We start from the raw sequence: 23,464 nt of genomic DNA on the forward strand, positions 1-23,464 counted from the left end.
ACAATTTTTTAGATGTGAGAGTGGTATGCTAGAATTCTACCTACTGGGCACCACAAGTTTGTGTGTGCAGGTGTGAAATCAGTCGCAAACAGAAGGTAGACGCAGCAGACAAACGGTACCAACCGGTACTTGTCGGGTGATCAATGGAAGTTCTAGTGAAAGTATACTGAAGAACCACGGAACTTCTAGGTTATTCTGTGCTAATCATATCAGTGACCATTGCTATAAATAGCAAGAACAATTGAGACTCTGAAGCCTAAAAAAGAACTCTTATCTTGGGCTTGTTGAAGGCAAGACGTATTTTACGATTTGTTTGTAATAGAGTTATGATTGTTAAGCCAACTCTTTTCTAAATGTACTTAAGCCTGTTTCTAATGTGAGACGATAAGAGTGACTTACAGGAAGTCTAATGTTTATATTGAAAGTACGAATTTGTTATTGCACATAGAGTCCAAATATACTGACGGTGTTGCTGAAAGAGCACAGTTTTAGAGGAGATGGCCTATTATAAAAGTCATCACAAAAACGTTAGAACATGGCGACCAGTGTGAAAGGACAGAAGAAAACAGGAATTTTGAGACAAAAACGAGATAAGAAGATATCGTGTTGCCATAGCAACTGAGCATAATGAGACAAAAGAATCATTCCAAGAAATTGAATTAAGCCCAAAGGATCAGATGGAGAAAATTTGTGAATGTAAAAAAGAAGAAGAAGTCAGAAAGTCACAGTGTTAAAAATCGGAGAGAAAATCTTGACGTATTAAGACTATAAAGAGATATGTCTAGAATGATACGACTAAGAAGATCGGGTGCAGGGAGTATACAGCTCTCACACGCATCACGGGAACGCAGACGTGGACACCAGCCTACATCCGACATCGCCGGCACCAGCTGCTATTCACCGGTGCTGACCTGCCGTCACATCTGCTCACCTACAATACGACAAGTCTACGCTGGGTGAGCGCAAAACAAAACCTTAGTACCTTAGTGGGAGCTGATACAAACTATTGAGTGAACTTTATTAACGTAATGATTATGCTTAAAGTTAATTTTTAAATGCTCACAAGGTCTAAAGCTTGTAAAAATATGGATAACAAACAGTAAGTTGGGGAAATTTTAGATCCAGTCATGGCGAAGAAAATTAATAAAGAAGGGCCAGACTGGTCTGAGTTGGTAAATGTAATCAAAACTCAATTAAATGAAGCCTTAAATGCTCAGAGTCTGCAGTTAAATGCTAAATTAGTTGCACAGAGTTAAACTTTAAATGCTAAATTAAATGACCAGAGTACAACTTTAAATGCAAAATAAGATGCTCAGAGTGAAACTTTAAATGCTAAATTGGATGTTCAGAATGAAACTTTAGGATTGTTAAGTGTTAAGGTATCACAAAGTAAAGAATTTTGTAATCTATGTGAAGGCATGGGAAAATTGAAGACTGAATTCAACGCTTCACAGACTAAAGTAGAGAATTTTAAGATAGATTTAAAGAATGAATTGACTAGTTCCCTACACTTTCATGTAAATTAAATGTTCACTGACCTTAGTAGTGAACAGAATGATAATTTCCAGGAGTTATCAAAAAAGTTAGAGTTAGAGATTGAGGACAGATTCAATAATGTAGAATCAGAAATCAATGAAAAATTAAGATCTTTTGAAAATGTGTGTAACATCAAATTTAATGCTGTTAAGCAGGGACTGAGTCCTTTAAAAGAAAGTGTAGATAAGCATACTTTAAAAGAAAGTGTAGATAAGCAGAGCGAGTTAATGCCTGTCACTCAATCACAAATTACAGGTGTAAGTACATGAGTGGATAATATAGAAAGAAGCTTTAAAGAGAAAGTAGCAAACTCTGATATTGTAAATGTAAGTAGTTTGGAAGAACAAGTCAAAGAAATTATAGAAAGAAAGGTTACTGAGAGAATAACATCCAGGAACGTGTGCCTATGGCTTCTTCCAAACTTACTGATACCAGGAAGGGCATAGATGAACTCTGGAAGAACTCAAGCTTATTCAACACAAAATAGAAAAAAGAGTATCTTCATGTAATGTTGTGTTAACTTGGGAAGTGGTGACTGATTTGCAGTGGGGAGACTTTCAAAAGAAGAAGAGAAATACCGGTCTGCCAGTGCACAAGAAAAGTTAATATCAGATCCATGGGACGCGGGCAGAGTCATATATCCCCCAGGGACGTTAAAATTATGAGTTAACGGGTAGAGTGATGACTGTCGGATCCCGAGTTGTTTTCGGTGTTTCTTCCAAAATAGTTTTCCTGCACCGAATTCCTTTAAAATCTTAAACTATTCTGTCATCTATTCCTAAAATCTTAAACTATACTGTATTCTTATATCTTAGAAAACCAGATATGACAGTCAAATAAAAAACAATCCTTGAGAATCACAGGTAAAAAGTGATATTTAGATAAAGTGAACTGAATGGAATATTATGTTTGTAGAAAATATAATATTGTGTGACTAGTTGAACAACTAATATGCCGTAGTATATAAATTTTCTATTATGTATAGAATATTTTATACCTTTTGTGAGTTGTGATATAAATGACAGGCTTTGTATTAAGTTTGAAAGGGGTGGATGCTGTAGATAAAAGCATGGTTTACAAGAGCAAATAAACCATGGCTAACACAAAACACACGTCACACTTTTCAGAAAACCCTTGTAAACAAGTGTGCCTGATTCTTCACCATTTGCTGTTTCCATAGGGTTGCTAAGATTTCCTTTGGGGACCTCAAGGGTGAAGGTGGGAATGTCCATTCTATAGGAGACGATTTAACACCAAACCTCCTCCGGCATCTCACTCAAGTATCCCAGTGGTAGGGATCCTGGGGAAGGGAGGTAGTAAGGATTTCCTGTCTTTGGGACTATCTTCTTCCTCTTCTTAGATCTTAGCAACCGTATCTTCTTTTTTCGTTTCTTACTTCCATTTGAGGACCTATCTATTTTTTCCCTCTTTCCATATTCACAAACTTCTATCGCTAAAGTCCTTCCTTGTTTCTGTGGTTTCTAATAAGCTAAATCTTATCTTAAGATAAGAATGCCAAAGAATCAGGCTACAAGAACACACATCCGCATTCACACAAGAATACCCTTATACACAAACATTGAAATGATTCTACATCGAGTATACATAAAAAGGAGGCATGAGCAAAGAAAAAAATGCAAACCAGAGTGTAACTGATTGTAGTAAGGATTTCCTGTCTTTGGGACTATCTTCTTCCTCTTCTTAGATCTTAGCAACCGTATCTTTTTTTTTTTTTCGTTTCTTACTTCCATTTGAGGACCTATCTATTTTTTCCCTCTTTCCATATTCACAAACTTCTATCGCTAAAGTCCTTCCTTGTTTCTGTGGTTTCTAATAACCTAAATCTTATCTTAAGATAAGAATGCCAAAGAATCAGACTACAAGAACACACATCCGCATTCACACAAGAATACCCTTATACACAAACATTGAAATGATTCTACATCGAGTATACATAAAAAGGAGGCATGAGCAAAGAAAAAAATGCAAACCAGAGTGTAACTGATTGTTATAGTCATTTAAAAAAAGTAAGTGTAATAAATACTCTGAAAATTAATGAATAATAGGCTAGTTGGACTTGAATTATAGGTAGACATAGTATCTACTAAGAGTATAGAAGTTGAGAAGTAGAGGAAGACTCTAGGGATTAAATGATATATTAAGAAGTGAATGAGAAGTGTAGAGTAGATTTGTAGCTTTACCAGAAGATACTTAATTATAGTATACATAGAAACGTATGCTAGGGTAATGAACTGTGAGGTCTACTCATAAAAGATAAGGGGGGCATACCCAGCATTTACTAAATATGAAAGACAGGTTACCTACATGGAAATAGGATGACCTGTGGCTTAAAAAATAGGAATGTTTTATAAAGGTGCGTCCCTACCAGAATGGAAAGAGGAAGTGCTCTTATAAAGTCAACCCACAAGCAAGGTATAGGTACTGATCCCAGGGGAAAGGGACAGTATCGTGACAAAAGTCAATAAATTTTGCAGGGATTATTCTGGGAAGTTTGAATTCTATGCATGATGAGAATTAATATGTTTCGTGGAAGTTTACAAGTGTCTAGAGAACACTTTCATTTTGTCTGGAGTTCCTCCAAATTATGAAGAATATTAAAAATAGTAAATACTAAGGAAAGGTAGTACAATAGATGAGAACAGAAAGTAGATTACTCATGTGTCATGAACACCTGGAGTTTACAATTGGAGAAAGGGAGTCCTCATAATTCCTATATATTAGAAAAGTTGAGTAAAACCTCACACAAATGTTCATGTCTAAACCAAGTAGAGTAAGAAAGAAGTAGAAAGACTGTAAGCAGAAGCCTTTTTAAGGGAGTACAAAGAAATTTAGTTGAAAAATATATGTATATAAACATGTAGAAGAAAAGTATAGGATTATGATATGTAATGTGGTTACGGGTGATGTTATTTGCATAATGATTATGTAAAAAATATCGCGTGTTCAATATGGGGGGGGGGGGGGGGGGGGGGAATATGCAGTGTTTCGAGAATTTCTGCCTAAATTCTAGAACCACTTGGCCTTCTACTGTCTCAAACACATAATTTTTTAGATGTGAGAGTGGGATGCTAGAATCCTACCTACTGTGTGTCACAAGTTTGTGTGCGCAGGTGTGAAATCAGTCACAAGCAGAAGGTAGACGCAGCAGACAAACGGCACCGACAAGTACTTGTTGGGATCCATGGAAATTCTAGTGAAAGTATACTGAACCACCACGGAACTTCTAGGTTATTCTGTGCTAATCATGTCCGTGACCATTGTTATAAATAACAAGAAATGTTCTTAAAACTATTTCTTATGTGAGACAATGTGAGTGACTTACAAGAAGTCTAATGTTTATGTGAGAAGTGTAAATTTTGTTCTTTATGAAGCTCAAATATACCAATAGTTGCTGAAAACTATTCTTTGAGTACCTAATTATTTCACAAGTAGAGAGGTTTCTGTAACTAGCATCATTCTTCAGAGAAGAAGTTTATAGAGATTCAAGAAGCCAGAGAAGAAGATCGACTGTGTACACCAAGTAAGTCGACTTGTATAAGAGAAGTGGGAAGTTTGCACATACACTTCACACACTTTTAGTTGTCAAATTGTTATATCAGTCACATGCACAATGCATGTAGTATCAGTGAACGTACTGTTCGTGATGTAGAATGGGGAAGGTGAGTGATATATCTGAGTTTGACTGAGGGCAAATTATGATGGCCCGGCTCACTATGAGCATTTCAGAAACTGCTCAGCTTGTCAGGTTTTCAAGGAGTGCTGTGGTGAGTGTCTTCAGCAAGTGGTGAAACCACATCCAGACATAGTGGGGTTGGGCGGCCATGCCAAATTACAGATGTCGGATGATGTAGACTGGGTTGATCGGTAAAAGAGGACAGGCAGCGAACTGTGGAGGAACTTTAATGCTGGACAGAGTACAAGTGTGTCTGAACATACAATGCACCCAACACTCCTAATGATGGGGCTCTGCAGCCAACATCCTTTGCATGTGCCAATGTTAGCAAGACAACATAGGCAACTACGATTGAAATGGGCAAATGAGCATTAGCGCTGGACACTGGTACAGTGGCAGAGTGTTGCATGATCTGATGAATTACAATACTTTCTTCATCATGCCAATGGGAGGGTGTGAATCTGTCATCTTCCAAGGGAACAGCTCCTTGACACCTGTACTCTGGGATGGAGACAAGCTAGTGGTGTCTTCGTTATGCTCTGGGGAATATTCACATAGGCATCCATGGGTGCAGTGGAGCTCATGCAAGGCACAATGTTGGTCACAGAGTATCTTACACTGGTTGCAGACCACATATATGATGTTCATGTTTCCCAGTGGCTGTGGCATTTTTCAGCAAGGTAATGTGCCATGTCACAAGGCAAGGAGTATGACGGAGTGGTTCAAGGAATGTAGTGGCATGTTCCAGTTGATGTTCTGGTCCTTAAACTCACCAGATCTGAACACAATTAAACACATATGGGACGTGATTGAATGCAGTGTAAGAGCTCTTCACCCCCTCTCCAGAATTTACAGGAATTAGGTGACTTGTGTGTGCAGATGTGTTGCCAACTCCTTTCAGCGACCTACCAAGGCCTCATTGCTTCCATGCCATGACACACTGCTGCTATTATCTGTGCCAAAGGTGGACATACCAGCCATTAGATAGGTGGTCATAATGTTCTGGTTGATCAGCGTAAGTTGTACCGTATTACCTTTGTACATTCCAAAATGGTAATCCGTGTCTGCATCTTTCATAGCTGCCCACTGTTTTGCTCTACGAACCATGTCATAAACTTTTGAAAAGTCTACAAAGGCAGTTTGTGACTCCTTCCCTACTGCTAGAAATTTCTCCATTAGCTGTCATAAAATATCATCTGTACAAATGTACAGTGTGTAAGAGCATAGCAAACATGTCCTACTTCTCCTTCCTGTACATTCAAATGGTACGATTGTTAAATCTTTAGAGAACTTTGGGATTTCTTTTTCAGTGATGGTGATTTATTTTTTGTATTGATGTATTTGTATTAACTCTGCTTGCAATAAGTCATAGTCAGTCAAAACCATAAAATTTCAAGGAGACATAATGCCTGGCCAGTATTTCTTCCAGGACAGGAAATTCTAATTACTACCAATAAGATCGTAACTTAGTCCTTCTAACGATCACCTGAAACATCTTCAAAAATAACCTCACTCTGCAGAGGATATAGTATCACTGCAGTGCAATTAGCCATTCATCATTCTTTCTTTCCCATTTCCAGGTTAATTTATCTTTGCCACAATTATTTTCCTTATTGGTGTCCAAAAGACCTTTGTTAAGTACCAGCATTTCATTTGTAACAATACAACAGCTCTAGTTCCTTCCTCAGTCAGGAAACAAGGACACAATTGTGAGATTTTTATGTATACCTAAGTGTATGTCACAAAAATAGGCTAATGGGAGGTGGAAGTGGTGTACTCATCTTAGCAAACAAGAAACTCAAATCCATTGAGACACAAATTGAAAGTGCATTTGCAGTCCTCTGGGCAAAACTTCATATCAATGGTGGTGATTTTACTGATCACCTGACGTGCCTCCAAAAGCAGCCAAAAACTTCAGAGGAAGGAGTATCACTGCAGTGTGGTGCAAGGAGTCGTCCATCATTCTTTCTTTCCCATTTTCAGCTTAATTTATCTTGGCCATTATTATTTTCCTTCATAGCTTCCAATATGTAATATTAGTGATCTCCGTAAGTAGCGGCATTTCATTTATTTTGTGTGTACATTGGGTTTTGTTTTAAGTTTGTTGTATTGAGTGTTATGTACAGTATTACCTTTTACCATAATTTCTATGAAAGCCTTTTTTTGTTGTTGTTGAGGTGTACTGAAAATATGAATTCCAGTACATACGAAAATCTTAGAGCATTGCTAGTAGTTTCGCTTCAGAATGATAAAAAAAGCAAGAATATCCCAAGAAATTGCCAATACTTCTGTTCCTGTATCTGATTCAGAGTTTGTCATCAACATTTATTTCTGTCATAAAATGATGTGGCCTCTTCGAGTTATGGAGAGAGGCAAACGTTTAGCAAAATCCTCTATGTCTAGCCTCTCCTGGCTAACTCTTCTGACTTCCAAGATGTCTTTTTTTCCACTGGTTGGTGGCCTTCTCCTGGGTCTTTGTGTTTGTTGGATTCCAGTGTAGCATCACACTCATATACATTTGCATCAGGCAACATGATCAGTTCATTGCCATTTCAGTAAGACTGCAGTTTCCAGGATGGCACTGGTCTTTGTGAGAGACCATATGCCCCTTTCTCTCATCTTATCTTTTTTCTCCCGAGCATTCTCTGCCAAGTTATGAATTTTCCTCTAATAAATTCATACAGTGACCAGATTTCACAGCCTGCAATGACAATGGAAAAATTCATTAGTCGCAAAATATATTTTTCAATTTTATGGGCATCTTCAGTCAGGAGATTGATGCATCATACCCAAAAGCATCCGAGCCTAGTTTCATGCAAAGGCAGATTTCAAGTTTTAAGTCACTAGCCATGTCTATGAACTATCCAAGATAGATTTACTTGCTCACATTTTGCAGGATCAAATTATGCATGTAAACATATCTTGTTGCAATCCATTTGGACAGTATCTTATTTTCAAAATGTTCAAGGTGAGGCTAACTAACTTCGTTTGGAGCGAGGTAAGTAAACAAGAACTGAATTTACTCAATGCTTTAGCCAGCAGCTTAGTATCATCCATAAATTTCGGTTTGTTGAGCCTTCTTCTGTTGATTTACACTCCCAGTATCTTCCTAGGCCACTCCATACTGCCATTTACAATACAGCTGAGAACAGTTTAGTTGAGATGCAAACACATTATGTAACACCTCTTTTTCTGGGGGAATCTATTGTCCATTTGCTGCTACTAAAAAATGCTGGAGACATGGCATAGATGTTCTGTTCAATCACTTATAGGCTGTCTGAATGCCTTGCTCAGATAAGTCTTGCAAGACTACTATGTAGTCGTCTGAGTCAATTTTATCTTCAAAATCAACAAAAGCGCCATAGAAAGGCATCTTATTAAATCAGCAATCAAAAGTACATGGTTCGGTGTTATGAATACAAAGTAATTTTTTTTCAGCTGGTCCCTGTGAGCCTTTATCTAGTGAACCCTTTGTGAAGATTGAAATTCTGAAGAATGGCCGTGATCCCATTCACAATTACTCAACTGGGACTGTGGCACGTGTTACATGTGATCAAGGTTATGGTCCGACACTCAGCAACAACACTGCTAAATGTGCACGAGGCCGCTGGAGACCTGGGAAACCTGACTGCATTGCTTGTAAGAGACCTATATACTACCTCATGTAAGAAATAATGTACTAAATTAAAAACAATTGAAATTTAGTTTCTTTTATGTATGAAGCATACCTTTTCTTGTAATTGTGGCTTTTGGTTCATGAAACTGTGGTATGTTAGTAGTGTACATTAAAAGCTAATTACTATCATAATACTTAGCTTTATTAACATAACTGTCAATTATGCTCACATTTAATGTTCTACATTCAGAACTATCCCTTGTTTAACAATTTGCATTCATTATATAGACATAGTATATCACAAGGTGTTTCAAAATTAATATACAGGTTTTAAGGCTTTGTAGCATTTCTTAAATTCATCTTACAATTATAAGTAATACATTAAATGAAAGAGCAACTCATTTTGTTTGTACATCTGTGCGCAAAGGGAAGAGTATGGAATGACCAAGAGTGACTGAAGAATGTGTTGAACAAGTGAGAGACTTCCATGCATAGCCCCAAGAAATCAGTTTCAAAAGGTAGTTGTGGATTACCAATTTCAGTGACGTTGGTGGAGATCCTGATGGAGATGCTTACAACTATGTCCTTGTCATTTGCAGTTATTCGAAGCTCTAAAGCCTGCAGACTATGGTTTATGGTACATCACTGTAAACAAAATGTTACGGCATGATGACAAATATTTTCTGGATCGTGTCATCTTCAGTGACAAACTGAAATTTCGGGTATGTGGAAATGTAAGCACACATACTGTGCACATCTGGGGGTAAGCAAATTGTGAGGAGATTGTACAGTTCGAACAAGAGTCCCCAAATTTTTTGTATGCACTGTATCCTGTTGGAAAGTTTATGGGCCTTTATTTTTTCAGTGAAGTGTGGTGTTGGATTGGCTTCAAGGGGCTGGATGACATAGCTTGTTCTGCATGACTTCCACATTAACACATGATTAGCCACCATGTGATTTTTTACCTTTGGGGTCACACAAAGTATCATGTGTATGTGCCTCTGCTACCAGCTGATCTACTTGACTTTAGAAATAGCATTATTGCAGCAATTACTTCAGACACACTGATGAAAGTTTGGGAAGGATTCACCTATTGAATCAATAGGTGGCGTATGGTGCGCACATTGAACACTTGTAAGAAAAACTGTTTAAGTCGCTCTTTCATTTGATGTATTATTCATAACTGTACATTGAATGTAATAAATGCTGCAAATCTTTAATACCTGTCTATTCATTTTGAAACACCCGGTATATTATGTGGTGATAAATCCAGATGGACAAGGTGATAATGGATACAAATATTGTGTGTTTGTGTGTATGCCAAAGTTGCAAACTGTTATTGAATGTGTTCACAGACAATTTCTAGAATTTTTCTGAAAATTTTACTGACTTGATAATCTTAAATTTTTTTTTTTGAAACAAACAGTATTGTTAAAATCTTAAATTTATCATTCAAATTTTTTCAGTACCATGTCACATTCCCAAAATGGAGCACGGACTGTTTCGTTTAGCACCAGCTGATGGCAAGCCAGGTGTGATGTTAAATGCAAGTGCAGATGTACCCCATGGTAAAGTTGTAGACTTTGGTTGCATTATTGGTTACAATATAAAAGGACCAAACAATATGCAGTGTTGGCATGGGGAGTGGTCTTCATCACAGGAGCCAGAGTGCACGCCAGGTGAGGTGAGGTAGCTCCCTGCTTTGAAAGCTTTAACATACTAAGTAGTAATTGTAGTTGCATACTCTGTAATAAACCTAACATCTATCTCCATTATCAAACAATGGAAACTCTAGGTTGGAATATCAACATTATTAGGAAAAGGATACAGTATTGCTCCCATACAGATGACCTGTTGATTTGTAGACAGCCACAGTGAAGAGACTGTTACATGTTTTAGTTTTTGGCCAAAGACTTGTTCAGCACAGAAAACACACACACACACACACACACACCTCATGTGCACATGACTGCTACCACTGGCAGCTCTGATCTTAATCATGCTGGTCAGAGCTGCCGGTGGCATCAGTCATGCGTGAGGTGTTTTCTTGTGTGAAAGTGCTGAAGAAGGCTTTACATGAAAGCTGTAATGTGTAACAGTCTTTTCATTTTGCCTGTCTTTAAATCAGAGTGTCATCTGTATGGTGATTAGCAGAGTATCCTTTTCCTAATACAGCTCCACAATTGTCATATGAATTTTAATACAATTAACATTTCTGATAGGTGAAGAAACAACTATAACAAGCCTATTTTTATGTAACCATGAAAAGTATAACCTGCTAAAATCTGAATAGAGGATATAAAAGCTATGAATTAGAACAAAGAAAAATAGGAATCTTACTTTTTTTTTTAAAGTTAACAGCTTGTGGTAACAAGCAACAGCTCAAGCAAGTGACTGTTCCATTGTGTGTAATCTCAGATGTTACAGAATGACAAAGCTCAATGAATATTTTGATTTGCACAAATAGAAAAGGTACACTTTATCCAAGACAATTTATTGGTCTCGCCTTTGGTATTTTATAAGGGGCTTTCAAATAAAACCTGGTCATTAGTGTAAAGTGATGGTAACGATTTTATTAACTCAAAAATGTAGCTATGCACAGTACACATACTCAAAAATAGTCACCAAAACTGTTGGCACATTTATCCCAATGTGACACTAACCAGTCGATTCCATTCTTGATGAAGCTAGTAAGATGCTGTTGAATCCAGGTCTGAGCCCAGACACACACGTCATCGTCCGTTGTGAATTGATGTCCACAAATAGCTTGTTTTAGGGGTCCGAACACATGAAAGTCACACGGTGAAAGGCCGGGACTGTACAGTGGATGTTCCAGCGTTTCCCACCAAAACTGCTGCAATGTCATCTTCATTGCATTGGCCATGTGTGGGCGGGCATTATCATGCAGGAGAATAACGCAACTGGACAGCATGCCTCAGTGTTTCAGCTTGATGGCTCATCTAAGGTTCTATAAAGTGGCTTGATAATACTGGGCATTGATGGTGGTTCCCCATTCCAGGAACTCATGGGGCCTTGTGGTCAAAAAAGGAGGACATCATGACCTTACCAGAACTGGTGTGCATGGTCTTTGATATCTTTGGAGGTGGTGAAGTCGCATGATTCCACTGCTTGCTCTGATGCTTGCTTTCTGGTTCAAAATGGTGACACCATGTTTTGTCACCTGTGACAAGATGTGACAGAAAGCTGTATTCCTCCTCATGATAATGTTTCAGATGACTCAAAGACAGCGCCATTTGAGTATTGCACTGTTTGGCAATCAGTTGCTGGGAAACCCACTGCACACAGATTTTTCGAAAGTTCAAGTGTTGATGCATTATGGGGTGGGCTGTGCCCATGCTGATACCCACTAGCTGATGGATCTCGCCCATAGCGATTCTGCAGTTGTCGAAGACTAAAGCATTCACTTCCACAACCATTTGCAGTGTGGTGACACAATGAGCCTCTCCAGGACGAGAATCACCTTCCAGTGACTCGTACTCCTCAATGAATCATTTGCGCCATTCCACAACATTTGAACGACTCAGACTGTACTCACCGTACACAGCTTTCATCCATTGATGCATTTCACTGTCTCCAACTCCATCTGCTGCCAAAAATTGAATCATTCCTCATTGTTCCTGCTTACTCACCTGTGTGTTCGCTAGTGGATTATAACTTGTGTGACCACCTTCTCTTCAGCATGAAACCACACTGGCTCTATGCAACATCAAATGGTGCACATGTGTTAATCTCTCTACCAATAGATGGCGCCACCATACCCCCAGTTGCATGGTGCCACCTTACGTGTAAGGCAAAGTTAGATGCACTGACCAGGTTTCATTTGAATGAACCTCATACATATAATAATGTTTTTTTGCAAGTGAAAGAACAGCTGCAGCTACAGCTGTAAAGTAATCACAACAAGGACATCCTATAAAATATCATTACATTATTTCTGTAAGATGATGAATGAGTACTACCAGAGGCTGTGGTTGAAAGGTTTGTTCTCTTTCTGTGGTAGGGTTGCCACTTTTGGCAGGTCAAAAGTCAGGATACTGCCACCTTTTGGAAGTCAAAAGTTGGGACACTTCAAACAAAAGATAGCACTTAATATATAAAATTTGCCATTCTTACTAGTATTTGTCAGTTTTTATCCTCGCAAGAAAACTGAATTGCAAATACCATACTTGAAACTTAAAAATAATTAAAAGTTTATGGTGTTTATGCTGTACATGAGTGAAAGTAATTGGAGCTGGGGATGGAAATTACAGACATAGTTGTTTGATATAGCAGCCTTGAGAAGTTTCTTCTCATGTAGATCTTGCTTATGGAACTCTGAGCAGCTCATATTGTAGTTTATTTTAACAAGAAGTTCACATTCCACAGGAGTCACCTTCAGTTTGTTTTGCTCATCGATCCGCAAGTTTCTCATCAGGTAAACACTCATTTTACATATGCATTGCTCACAGGAACTGAAAACACAAATTTAAATATGTTTGATAGCACTGGGGCTGCAGTTTTAATAATGAAATGAATCAGTTTTTGGTCTGTTGGTAAATTAGAAGTTTTAAAAGTTTCAATGACACTTCTTAATGCTGTCAATTGATTGTAAAATTCATCATTTTTTATTTTAATGCTATGGTCATTTACAATCTCTGTCAGGCTCTCAATGGCCATCTCATCTTTCCTGCTCAGAACAGTGAATTTCTTGGGAGGTTAGGTTTTCAAATTAAACATAGATAGTGTAGGCTTCTCTCACAAACATTAGAAGCATATTTTTTAAAATTTGTCCTAGTCTAATTTGCTCAGCCTCTTCAGAATTTGAGTCACAATAAACATTAAAAAATCTTTTTATAAGGCATTTATGAGGTTTGTGTCCTTAGCTGAGGGTCTCCCTTGGTATGTCAGGATCATTGGGGGCATTGGATCCATGAGTCACAGGAATACCTGAACTACGAGTTATTAGCCATCACCACATCTATAATAACGTGCTCATTATGCCGACCTGTTTTAACAGTGTCTTACATCCTACCGTGAACAAATAAGGATTTGTCAGTACTCCATTGTGAGTCGAAAAAGACATAATTCCACGTCAGAACCATGTGTTTTGGAAACTGTTCTGCTTGTACAGGGAACCAGCAACACGACGTGCACACCACAGTTCATCAGCATTCCATGATAACGCCAGCTCACACTTATACTCGCACGTGGTGTCTGCATCCAATCCATGACCCTTAAATTTTAATCAATATTTAGGCATTTTCTTCAAGTATTGTAAACCATCACAAAGATATGTAGTTTGCAAGTTTCAATTTTGAAACTGTAAAACTGTTGATGCAACGAAAATCCTATCGTTACGTATGAACTGCATATAAAAAAGAGAAGTGATTATTCATCTTCTTCATCCACACATTTCATGAAGTCCATGTTAAAGAGCTTGTCTCTTCTTCCCCTTGAAAGAGAAAGTATGACTGAATAACTTCCCAGTGTCTTAGTAAATGTTCACAAGATGGCAACAAAGAGAACCACCATACAGAAATATGCTGTAAAATTTTTGTTTGTTCTTGTTAAAAAAAGTCAGAGTTTCTTTGAGTATGTGAGTTTTCTTACTATCAGTTGAGAACTTTCAGTGCTATGCTTTTGTTGTCTAAGTTAATCATTTTGCATGAATTTTTCGCCCTGTTACGAATAACATGACAGTTACAATTAACTTCAATTACAAATAACTGAAGCCAGCAGGTGGCACTATATCTAGGGTACATGGCTAACCAGTATCGTAAATTTAATAGTTAAAATGCAGTATGCGTAGTCATTAATTAAAATTAACGTCACATGGCAAAATGAACGTCTGATGATATAACATGTAGTGACATACAATATGGGGAATTAGATCCATTCTTAAACTCCACATAAAAAGTTACAAATGATACTAATGGGAAGCTCCTAGCCTGGCAAAGTAAAATACACAATTGTGTAAAAGCCAGTATAAAAAATTTAAAAGTAAAATCATATCTATAAATTGAAAACTTTTAGCATGGCAAAACATATTTTTCAGGCTTTCGTGAATTGATTTTCATGGATGGAATTGTTGACTGGTGAAATATTGGCCTAAAAATGAACTGTGTGAAAATTAATTGCATTTATTGTATTGAAAAATAAAAATAAATAAAAAGCACACAGTCTTTTACTGCTATCTTCTGCCCGCATGAATGGCCACCGACAAACTGTGGCCAAGAAGTAAGTGGACCACCACACACAGTTGCTGAACACGCTGCCAAACATGACATCTTCATTTCAATGACTGCTTCGCAGTGTGTGCCACCAACACCAGCTTTACTGAATTGCACAGATTGGATCTGTCCCTGCAGTATATCCTACATTCCAATAACCCTCCTGGCCTCAACCTTCATTAGTCATTGTCCTCACCCATCCAGCCTCCCTGTTCCCATTCCAGCACTATACAGCCCTTGTTCCTCCATCATACCCAGTCTTTTTACTTCTCTTCTTTTCTGCCACCCCCCTCCCTCTCCACCTCTCCCATGCCCTCCATCTAACCTCCCGACAGCTCATAGCTGTCCTATCCTCTCTCCACCTTGTCCCTGTCTGTTCCCCAGCAGCAATGCACTGTCCACCACCCGTACTCTACTATACCTCCCCCTCCCCACCCCAGCCTCCTCCTTACCCCCTCCCAGTTGCCACTCCTATCGTGCACTGGTGCTGCTGTGCGCAGTGTGGCTACAGTTGCCTGAGACTGCAGTCATGTGTGTGTGAGTTGCATTTACGTGAATATGTGTGTGTGTGTGTGTGTGTGTGTGTGTGTGTGTGTGTGTGTGTGTGTGTGTGTGTGTGGCCTGTTTTTGACAAAGGCCCTATGGGCTGAAAGCGTTATTTGTGATAGTCTTTGTGTTGTGCCTACCTGCGACTCAGCATCTCCACTATATGGTGAATGGCAACTTTCCTTTACATAATATTGTTTCTATATGCAGTATTATGTGAGCTCCACTGCTTTTTAAGAGTGCTTCAAACTCTGGCACTTTGTTGTGTATGCTTTGGCAGTTAATCACTACGATTTTGATAGTTGTGCCTGGGGCTGGGGAGGGCATTTCTTTGGATCTTACACTGATGCTTCCTGGTCTCCTACGGTTATCTTTATCTACACTGCATGGAGAACCACCTTTTTGCACTCCACACACAGTCAGCTGCATGGATAGCAGCCTATGATACGTAGTGCACACATGGTCAAGTTTTGGAGGCACTATAGTTCTCAACCCTAGTGCACAAGTCCAGGAAGTCACAGTTAAACATTTCATAGAACCTTCGAAGTCTGTGGTTCAATTCTTCCACCAAACTCAGAACTGTGGAAGGGGGAAAGCATGATCAGTTCTGGAACAATGCTGCAGATTCTGTGTTTAGGATAAACTCTGTGAACAAGACTGGTCTTTGTTGCTGTAATGGTCCAAGCATGATTTTAGATCCTTGCAGCACGCATAATTTGTTCCAAAATGTGATACAATCTGCAGTTGGTTGCATCTGGTTCCCTTAATGCCTGGTGGAATTGCCTCTTCAACATGTCAAATGTTGCACCCAGGCATAAACACTAAGTGCACCTGGTGTTTCTTCCTATTCCTTGCTGCCACTATCAAAGGGGTGCTATTATTTGCCATATGTTACATACAATTAAGGAATCACTACTCTTTTGCGTTTGCCTCTTCTTGACGCAGGTCACATTAGGTTTGGCAACAAGTGAGTGTCATTGCTTAGTTTTGGGTTGAGTAGAAGTCAATACCTTGAATTTGTTGGTTAGGGGATGTATGTAACACCCTGAGTTGTCCCTGGTCCCTGTCTCCTCTGTACAGATAACCTAGCCCTACCACTGACACACCACTCACAGCCAAGTGGGTGACTACTCATGGATTCCATATGTCCTGTAGAGCAGACAAGATCCACAGGAGAGGATTTATTTTGAGGTACCTTTGGTATGTGTGGTACATGGCTCTTGGGAACCCTCCCACTTGCCTGTTCACAGCTGCATCCCCTCATTTGGTCATAGTCAGGATATTTCCAGCTGCTTACAAAAATCAGCTAACTCATACCATGTTTGAAAGCAGCATTCACTGTGGGGCTTCGTTGTGGCTGGTGCAATGTGTGACAGAACAAAAAATGAGTTACATGAAAAGAAACTGCTGCTTTTCTTTTAATTTCATGATCTGTTAAGCTTAAAGTGTACTAATTCCCAACTAGCAACCAAAATGAGATTTATATAGAGGTAACAGAAAAACATGGGGTCAAAGTTACTAATTTCCTCAAACAAGAATGCCTGTCTTCCACTTGGACATTCTAACAATGCAATGCTCCCACCACCCCCAAGAATCATTTTCAAGTGAGCACACCCCTCATCAGTAACAACCCAGACTGAAGAAACTAAACCATGTTCATCACAAGCTGACAAAAAATGCTGGTCCATCTCTCACTTCCCACCTCTTACCACAAAGCCTATATTCTACTGGAATACTCAGGTGCAAGACCTGCCCAGTCCCACCCAGCACATTACTCCTGTCATAGGTTTATCTCCCCTATCAGAGACAGGACCACCGGTGAAGACAGAGCTGTCATGTACCGGGTCTGTTGCAATTTTGGGACATTTTATGTTAGCAAGACTACCAATCAGCTGTCTGCCAGAATGAATGGCCACCACCAAATTGTGACCAAGAACAGAGTTGACACCCAGCAGGAGAACACACTGCTGAGCACAAAGTGGCCAATTCACTGTTTGCTTCACAACTCTTGTCATCTGGGTCTTTTGTTCCAGCATCAGATTTTCTGAACTGTGCAAATGGGGAGTTACCCATGCGACATATCTTTCACTTCTGTAAGCCCACTGGCCTCAGTCTCAGGTAACCCACAGCACCCACATCCTCTACCCACAGTCCCCCTTACCTCTGCCCTGTCACCCACTCCCAGGCCACACCTCCATGTCGTTGTTATCGTGCACCACACATACTCACCGGCTCGGCTCCAGTGCATATGTATCTCATTCCTAGCTCATGCAACTGCTGCTCCTCCCTTCCACATTCCTATTCCATTCACCTGTTGTTTCCCTCCAAACCACCAGCTCCCTCTCCTTAACCCCTCCTCCCACTTTTTTGCCTCTTTTCTCCCCTAACCACCCCATTCGACACAAATGCTCCCCCCCCCCCCCCCCACTCCCCTGCCCCGGCCCCAGTCCATCTGCTGAACTGCAATCCCAGCAATGTGTGTTTAGCATTCACTGTATAACTGCACAAATGTTTGTTTTCTTGTGTGTGTGTGTGTGTGTGTGTGTGTGTGTGTGTGTGTGGGCACATGCTCTAGCTCATTAAAGAAGGCTTCACCCAAAAAGAAAACGGGAAAACTTCTCCTTGACAGCTCTTGTGCTATGTAGAATTGCTGTTTATGTAACATGTAAAAGGTGATAAGATGGCGTGCAGGAATTACTAATTCACATCTGTATATTTTTAAAACTTATAAGTAGTCAGCATGTTGCTGTATTTATAATGGATGTATCATATGACTGTCAACTGACTTTCTCCACATCTTTATGATCCGTGGAACACAAACTTAATGGGTTAAAAAAAGTTTTCCATAGAATATTTCACTGACATGCATTTTTGTTATTCCTCAGATTTTAATATTCATCAAGTGTTAAAAATGTAGTTACCCAAGATAGTGCCTTACCTTAAGTGCAGGAGTTAGAACAACTCTGCTGCATTACATTGGAGCAGATTAGATTTTTTGTGCAGCTGTATTGTTCTGACCAAGAAATATTTTGTCCTGGATGTTGGTCGGGCACACAAAGCTGTGACTCCTGCAATGTTGAAATGTGCAAGCATTCTCATTCAAGGTGGTTGATGGATCACCATCAAACACCTTGCTGCTTGTATGCCCACTTTGTTCCTTGCCACCTTGTAGAAGACCATAAAAAGTAATGAAGAATTATCTGTACAGAATTGCTTGTGTATTACAAGGTTGATCATGACAATTTCTTGCTGAACATTGTCACGGGCAATGGAACACAGGTTCATTTCTTTGAACTGGAAACAAAACGGCAATTCGTGGAGTGACATCATACAACCCTGCAGGATACACATGAGCAGCAGAAGCACCTTTGTTATTAGATGCACGCAGCACCAAAAAGAGATTGACATTTTCTTTTTTTTGTGTACTCTGTCAGGAAGATCAGGAAACCACCCTACATGAACTGGCAGGACCAGTTATGGTTGGACACTGTGTGGTTAGTAGACACATGTATGCATTTTAATGGATCCCACTGTGATGTGATAGGCTATTGTCATGTGACAAAATGATGTCCTGCTTATATATGATGAGAATTAGGGAATGGATGTCTAAAAGTTAAAAAAGAAACCTTATGAAGATTCAAACCGTATCCCCACAGTGGATGTGGCTTTTATCTCCCTGCAGTCTACTTAGTGAGCTACGATGGCTGGTACGGTAGTACAGGGTAATATGAGTTCCTCTGTACATTCCAATGTCCTGCATGATATGACAGTGTTGCCAGATTCTAATTTTCAAACATGTTTTCAAAATGTACACGCCAACCTCCAACTGCTGCATTTTTTCTTTTCCCTGTATTTTGAAATATCTGTTTTGCTTGAGACTTGTTTTTTGTTTTGAGCATGAGGATGACTGACTGAGTGCATTATTGAATATGCCACAGCCTACATTCTTCCCAGCATAACTTTTTGGTTGAAAGGTACTCTATCGTGATAAAATATCTCTATACATTGAAAGTGTATTCAGATATATCATATTTGCAGATACCGAAGGATTTATTCATAAGACATAAACTTTTATTTCTATGGAAGGAATACTGCTGTATCTTAATTTGCTATAAATATCATTCAGCCAGAGTGGTAGTTCTGAAGTATACAGTATCATTAATTGATAACTGATATTTGACATTGTTTATTTTGTTTTATTATAATGAACTGATTACATTGAATTGATTTACATATTATATTATCTTGTTGTCTCATTAAAAATTGGAATAATAATTTAATTGTTAGCTTTCTTCATTATAATACACTGATTTGTATTTTCCACTTATTAGCACCATGTGAGCTACCAATGATTACAAATGGTCAGTACCTTTCTGGATATCGTGCTGGTCTGACAATAGCTCATGGAGCTTCAGTAAACTTCCAATGTGACAGTGACTACAGCAAATCAACTGCACAACCTGTTGAATGTTCGCTTGGAATGTTGAAGCCAAGAACTCCAGCATGCCGACACTTAGCACCAAACTACAGATATGGTAGTAAGTCTCACAAATATATTAAACTGTTGACAAGTAAATTTGTAGTTTTGCATTAAGTTATAGTTATAAGACAATAGTTACATTATCTTTAACATAGTTGACTGACACACTAAGAGACAAACAGTGAAATATATAATTTTATAATGAATGTTTGATAACTGATCCATCTAAATGAGTTATGGGGATACATATAATTTCATTTGAAATCCAAAATGCTGGAAACCAAATAAAGAAGTTTTAATCAACTAGATAAATATACATGTTAACATAGTCATGAATATAATAGAGGGAAACATTCCATGTGGGAAAAATATATCTAAAAACAAAGATGATGTGACTTACCAAACGAAAGTGCTGGCGGGTCGATAGACACACAAACAAACACAAACATACACACAAAATTCAAGCTTTCGCAACAAACAATTGCTTCATCAGGAAAGAGGAAAGGAGAGGGAAAGACGAAAGGATGTGGCTTTTAAGGGAGAGGGTAAGGAGTCATTCCAATCCCGGGAGCAGAAAGACTTACCTTAGGGGGAAAATAAGGACAGGCATACACTCGCAGTTGTGAAGGTAATTTATTTTCTTAAATGAGGAGAATCTGTGGATGTTACTTTGCATTCATTCTTCTTTTCTTCTTCTTCGCAGATGGATCACTTAGGACCACGTGTAATCAACATTTGTTGGCCTTCCTTTTTGCCCAGTATTCCTTCATAAACAACGAATGGGCTAGCTTTCGTTGCATAGACCATGTATGTCGGTTAGTTTTTCTCTCTTCTTCCTCAAAACCCCGTGTGTTTGTGATTTTTCTGATTTCATTTCTATCATGTAGATTTGGAGACCCTAATTCTCTCAGGTCTTTTTCTGTCTGTTTGTACCAGTTTGGTCTTGTAGTTTTGTTCTTTAAAAATGTATGGATTTTGTGCGTTAACCTGTTTGAGTCCATTCTTTCTAAGTGCCCCATGAATTGGATTCTTCTCATGTGCATTGTGTCTGTTATTTTGGAGATATTTTTATATATTTCTGCATTGGGTTTTGGATAATGTACCCCATCTTTAGTTCTTGGTCCTAGGATTTTCCTCATTATCTTACATTCTTTCACTTCTAATTCCTCTTTTAGTGTTCTGTGTTGAAGGTTTAGTGTCTCAGATGCGTAGAGAGCTTCGGGTCTAATTACTGTTGTGTAGTGTTGTATTTTGCAGTTCCACGAGAGACTCTTTTTGTTGTAAATGTTTTTTGTTAACTGAAACGCCGTCTCCATTTTCTGGACTCTTGATCTGACAGATTTCTTTTCATTACCATTTTCTGCAATCCATTCACCTAAATATTTAAATTCTTTTACTCGAGAGATGTAGTTATTACCAATTTTGAGATCAGAAGGTGCATCTTTGACGTCAGTCATAAATTTTGTTTTTTCAAATGAAATTTGTAATCCTATTTTAGCTGCCTGTTCTTGTAATAATTCTAGCCATTTCTGTGCATCAGTAATGTCTTGTGCGATCAGTGCCATGTCATCAGCAAATGCTAAACAGTGTAATTCTATGCCCTTATGTCTTGGTCCCAGTCTGTGTGCTGGTGCACCTGCTTTTTTCCATTCTCTAACAACTTTTTCATTCTATTATTACTTAAAACTGATCTAATTTCTATGGAAATAAGTTAGATTTTTGGGGAATGATATTTTGTTTGCAATGTTTGCAGCAGAAAGACACATTATGAGTGAAGTTACTGAAATTAGCATGAGAAGTAGTGCAGCGCTGTGAGACATTATTAACTAGTCAGCACCACGTACACTAACTTTCAATTATTTTAACAATTAATTTGTGGTTCAGCTACCTCCTGGTTCAGCTGTTACCATTATCAACAACTGAGTCCTTATGTTATTGTTTGACAAGACTCTGAACACAAATTTTTCGCCGTACAGTGAACATCTGTAACTAGTAATGTTACAGTGCTGTGGCATATTACATATGTAGTATTATGAGTAATGTTACAGGGCCACCATCATCAATATTGTTATACAACTCTCATCTGAATCAGAATGATTTTACTGTTTTTTTTTTTTTTTTTTTTTTTTTTAATTTGGAAATTAATTTGTTCATCAATGTAATTTGCTGTGCAATCTATATGTACACATTTGTTAGATACTGTGACAGAAATTAATATATTTTAGCATTAACTACATTGAAATTATGGCATATTTAAGACTGATGAAGCAGGTCATATTTTGATACAAACTTAATGTCTAATATTGTTGTTGTCGTCATCGTTGTTATTATCTTCAGTCTGAAGACTAGTTTGGTGCATACTATGCCTGGCATATCAATTTAGAGTTTGTAAGTTGTATCTGTAAAAGATGTTTAGTGTTACAGGGTGGTTTTGCTTTATACAATGTAGACTAATTAAAGTGATAAGAAAATTAGAAGAAAATTATTATCACTAGATGATACTGGTTTGAAATATATTGCATTCTGTATTTTCAGATGTTAATATTAAAGCTGTTAACTATCTCTGTGGAGTTCCTTTAAAGTTCTGTGTATCCTCACATTGCAGATATGACAGGAAAACTTTCAGAAGTGGATTTGCAGTTCAAAGGAGGTAGTGATATCACCAAGGGTGGTGATATAAGTGTAGTAGATTTCCCAGAAGGCTATCGAAGAGGGTGTGGTCCCCCAGCGCGTGTCCAGGGTTCTCTAGTCTACCGTGATGGGGAGCCAATTGATGACTCTGATAAGAGGTACATATTTCCTTCTAACATTACATTTTAGCAGACAAATCACAACTAACTTAAATATCTTTTCACAGCGACAATAACCACCTCTCCTTTTTCTTCTTTGTTTATTGAAAATCTGTGGTGTGGCATCAAATTATATTTTCTGCAATGAATCTTCCACTATGCAGTGAAGTGTGTGTGGTTTTGGAACATCTTGTCGCTTTAGAACTATGTGCTGGAGTTGGACTTGAACTCACCAGAACCTTGACTTTTGTGGTCAGTGCTCCTACTCACTGAGTCATAATGGCACATCTTGTGACTGACCCTCACAACTTCACTTTCCAAACTTCGCAAACACTCTCCTACTTTCCAGAACGAGATTTTCACTCTGCAGTGGAGTGTGTGCTGACATGAAACTTCCTGGCAGATTAAAACTGTGTGCCCGACCGAGTTCGAGTCTCGGTCGGGCACACAGTTTTAATCTGCCAGGAAGTTTCACTCTCCTACTTTCTTTACTGGATCAATCATTTATGAACAAAACCTGGAGAACTCACTAGTCAGTAAAAGTATTGCCTGTGAGAGGCAAAGTCCTAGTGT

General features: G+C 38.6%; 1 protein-coding gene across 1 annotated transcript in view; it reads left to right on the forward strand.

The window, feature by feature from the left end:
* Positions 1-23,464, forward strand: part of LOC126417086 (uncharacterized) — a 206,759-nt gene that overhangs the window by 97,001 nt on the left and 86,294 nt on the right. Inside the window, exons 9-12 of the mRNA XM_050084980.1 lie at positions 8,669-8,869; positions 10,313-10,525; positions 19,954-20,160; positions 22,708-22,891. Of these exons, the coding sequence (XP_049940937.1) occupies positions 8,669-8,869; positions 10,313-10,525; positions 19,954-20,160; positions 22,708-22,891 (805 nt within the window). The remainder of the gene's footprint in view (positions 1-8,668; positions 8,870-10,312; positions 10,526-19,953; positions 20,161-22,707; positions 22,892-23,464) is intronic.

This window comes from Schistocerca serialis, chromosome 8, assembly GCF_023864345.2.
Source record: "Schistocerca serialis cubense isolate TAMUIC-IGC-003099 chromosome 8, iqSchSeri2.2, whole genome shotgun sequence".
NCBI classification, from domain to species: Eukaryota; Metazoa; Arthropoda; class Insecta; order Orthoptera; family Acrididae; genus Schistocerca; species Schistocerca serialis.